At 38.3% G+C, this 3,650-nt stretch overlaps 1 protein-coding gene across 1 annotated transcript; it reads left to right on the top strand.

The window, feature by feature from the left end:
* The first annotated feature begins 352 nt into the window (after positions 1 to 352).
* On the top strand, positions 353 to 3,422 carry LOC137808546 (thioredoxin reductase NTRB-like). The gene is made up of 2 exons (XM_068609711.1): positions 353 to 1,883; positions 3,113 to 3,422. Exons 1-2 carry the CDS (start codon positions 740 to 742, stop codon positions 3,181 to 3,183), a joined length of 1,215 nt encoding a protein of 404 aa, XP_068465812.1. The 5' UTR covers positions 353 to 739; the 3' UTR covers positions 3,184 to 3,422.
* The last annotated feature ends 228 nt before the right edge of the window (positions 3,423 to 3,650 follow it).

The following is a 3,650-nucleotide window of genomic DNA, read 5'->3' as shown; positions in this document are numbered from 1 at the left end:
AAAAAAGACTTCCGGATTATATAATCCGGAAGCTAATTACAAATTTAAAAAATAACTTCCAGATTATGTAATTTAGAATATTACAGAGGAACATTATTGGAAATACGAAAACATATGTAGCATTATTGGAAATACGAAAATATATAGAAGTGAGGGAAGAAGGTATGGAGGTGCAGGAAGAAGCAACCCAACTTAAGACCTATGAGCTTCGGATACATATTTATATGTGCGTCCTTCTTGAATATGTATATTAGACATTCATATATATATATATTTGTAAGATATTATATAGATACGTATTTTCGTATTCTATTTTAAAAATTATAGTATCTCATTTTAGAGATTACAGTGTAAATATTCATGTTATATCAGTGTCTATACGAGGTAGCTTACGATTATTTATGGAGTAACTTGCGGCTGGTTGGAAAGAACAAAGTTGAAAGGTGTTTTTAAGGATGATGGAGATTTGGGAATACCCCAATAGAAAGAAAACAAAGCAAAGAACAAAAAAGGCTTGGCAGATGCGAAATGCCAAACAAAGCACAACCAAACCAACACACATTCTTTCCGTAATGGTCACAGCTTTTGTGAAGCAATGGTATAAATTGTTACCCTTTCCCAGCTCTAACCATTATTTGAAATTTGGAAAGGTATTTTTATAGAGAATCAGAGAATGAGGTCTCTACAGTGAGGAAAACAAAAAACACAGAGACGCGCGAAAATCAATCGAGGACAATAAATGAGAACTTTCTCAAACAACTTCTTCACCAAAGCCCGCAACCTTGTAGGCTTCGGGCTCGCTTCCACCGCCGCCGCAGCCACAATCGCCGCCTCCAATTCCTCCGTCTCTTCTTCCGCTTCTTCTTCTTCTTCTTCTTCTTCTTCTCCTTCATCCACCGCCTCTTCCACCTCTTCTTTCGATGCCCACGATTCTTCTTCTTCCGATGTCGAAATCGTTCCCCAGAAAGTACTGAAAACGAAGCTCTGCATCATCGGAAGCGGCCCGGCGGCGCACACGGCCGCCATTTACGCGGCGCGAGCGGAGCTGAAGCCGGTCCTCTTCGAAGGATGGATGGCGAATGGCGTCGCACCCGGCGGCCAGCTCACCACCACCACCGACGTTGAGAACTTTCCGGGATTTCCGGCTGGCATCCTCGGCGCCGAGCTCATGGACCGCTGTCGCGAGCAGTCACAGCGCTTCGGCGCTGAGATCATTACGGAGACAGTGACGACAGTGGATTTCTCCGAACGGCCGCTTAGGGTTTTCACCGACTCCACCACCGTGGAAGCTGAATCCGTCATCGTCGCCACCGGCGCTGTTGCTAAGCGGCTAAATTTCGTCGGCGCGGGTGACGGTCCCGACGGTTTCTGGAACCGCGGGATATCGGCGTGCGCCGTGTGTGACGGTGCCGCGCCGATATTCCGTGGCAGGCCTCTGGCGGTGATCGGCGGCGGAGATTCTGCTATGGAGGAAGCTGGCTTCCTCTCCAAGTTTGGTTCCAAGGTTTATGTAATTCATAGAAGGGACAAGTTTAAGGCTTCTAAGATCATGCAGGGGAAACTGATGAATAATCCCAAAATTGAAGTGTTGTGGAATTCAACAGTGGTTGGGGCTTATGGGGATAAGAAGGGTGGGGTTCTTGGTGGGTTGAAGGTGAAGAATGTGGTGACTGGGATTGTGTCTGATTTAAAGGTTTCTGGTTTGTTCTTTGCAATTGGGCATGAGCCTGCCACGAAATTCTTGGATGGTCAACTTGAATTAGACTCTGATGGGTACATTGTGACCAAACCTGGCACCACAAAGACTAGTGTTGATGGAGTTTTTGCTGCTGGTGATGTGCAGGATAAGAAGTATAGGCAAGCTATTACCGCAGCTGGAACTGGTAATTCTTGTTCATTTTCAAATAAATTAGATTGCTCTGTTCTATGATAGTTATGGATTCATGTGATGTTAGTTTCGTAGTTTTGAAACTGGTTTTTTGAATCTGATGGCCATGTTTTCTATCTGTTCCATTAAACATCATTTTGAAGCAAATTAGAGTATGGACAGGTTATGTTATTATTTGGTTTATATAGTGCTTGGTTTTGAAACTTTGTCTTGGAACTCATGTTTTCAACATTTTCTAATTTTATTTAGAAATGAGTGTTTTGGTTCAAAGCTTATGTGACCTCAAGCTAGAACAATCATAATTGAGGCACTGTCTCATAGTGAGAGATGGATTTTATAAGTCATAATTAGTTATTTACTATCCTCTAAATTTTAACTAATATTATCTAATCCTTAAAGTTTGTAATTTTTCTCCAGCTATTTCAACTACTACAAGCAAATGTTTTCTTATCTTTGACTAAGATTTCGAATAGTTTTATTGAATCTCTGTTAATGATTAATAGGCCTTACTTTAGATAAGTTACATTTCTTTTTAATAGGAGATGATTTTTAATAGGAGATGAGACTAACTAACCGGTAGAATCACCACATTTTGAATAACTTTCAACATACTTTTTGATTATTCAGTGTCCCCATCTTCTAGTAATCCACGGTTTCCCACCTTTTGTTACTTATTAGAGAGATTCAATAGAGAGGCCTGAGAGTTTAGGTGTACGATATAGTCTTTAGTTTGCTGACCTTCACTTCAGTTATGTAGACTATATGATAATAGTAGTATTTCTATCAACAATGTTCTACTAGAACTTAGAAGACATGGTGACTGTAAATGAATTCCTGCGTTTTATTTTCCATTTCTGATTTGGGTGTAGTACTTCATATAAGACAGAATATAGAGTTAAATAAATTACAAAGAGTACGCTTACTATTTGGACAAAAGGGACTGAAGCTTAAATTTGAGTAGTCGTTAACTTATATTTGGTTATGAACTCAATTTTTGGATTAGTCATTGATCTATTCAGTAAGAATTTTGGAATCAGCTATAATTATTTTACCTTTATATTTGAATTTTTTGAACTAGAAGTGATGTAGATCCTGTCATAGAAGTGATTTTGAGTGTTTGTTGGTGATAACACGTAAAAAAGTGTGAATTATAAAATGCTCATAACAGAATTAGAATGAGATATACTCTGCGAAAGGATAATGGAAATGATAATATTGGTGCAGGGTGTATGGCAGCCTTGGATGCAGAACATTACTTGGAAGAGATTGGTTTGCAGGATGGTAGGAGTGTTTGACGTTGTGTTGTGTTGTGTAGTTCAGAAGGTGAAGGTGAACCCTTTTCTTTCTCCACTTTAAGTTTACATTAACAATTGATTGCAGAGACAAGCTGCGATTTCATCACAAATATAATAAAAGTTTTACCTTCTGTTTTTACCAAGAAATGCGTACTAGATAATAAGGAAGGAATGGATTGGAATACCAAATTTCTATCATTTGTTCTTCAGAAAATAAATAAGGCGTTATTCTTTTCCCACTTTTCCCTTAAATTGCCATGGAATAGAAGACAAATTTTACCCAGTACGGAAAAATGGGATTGAAATACCAATTTTTTTTATCATTTATTTGTACAGGAGAAAGATGCATACATTTTATTTTATTTTCATTAATTAAAAAAATTATCTTTGTTTCTTATTTCCATCCATTCAAAAAAAAAATGTTTAGTCTCTTGATTTTTGAAGAATTTTATTTTTGGTCTTTAAAC

This window comes from Phaseolus vulgaris, chromosome 3 (assembly GCF_000499845.2).
Source record: "Phaseolus vulgaris cultivar G19833 chromosome 3, P. vulgaris v2.0, whole genome shotgun sequence".
NCBI classification, from domain to species: domain Eukaryota; kingdom Viridiplantae; phylum Streptophyta; class Magnoliopsida; order Fabales; family Fabaceae; genus Phaseolus; species Phaseolus vulgaris.
This window is presented reverse-complemented; position numbering and strand designations above follow the sequence as displayed.

Excerpts from the sequence above, each read along its gene's own strand:
- LOC137808546 (XM_068609711.1), top strand. The coding sequence starts at position 740 with ATGAGAACTTTCTCAAACAACTTCTTCACCAAAGCCCGCAACCTTGTA. Across the intron at positions 1,884-3,112 it reads TATTACCGCAGCTGGAACTG|GGTGTATGGCAGCCTTGGAT; the intron begins GTAATTCTTGTT and ends ATATTGGTGCAG.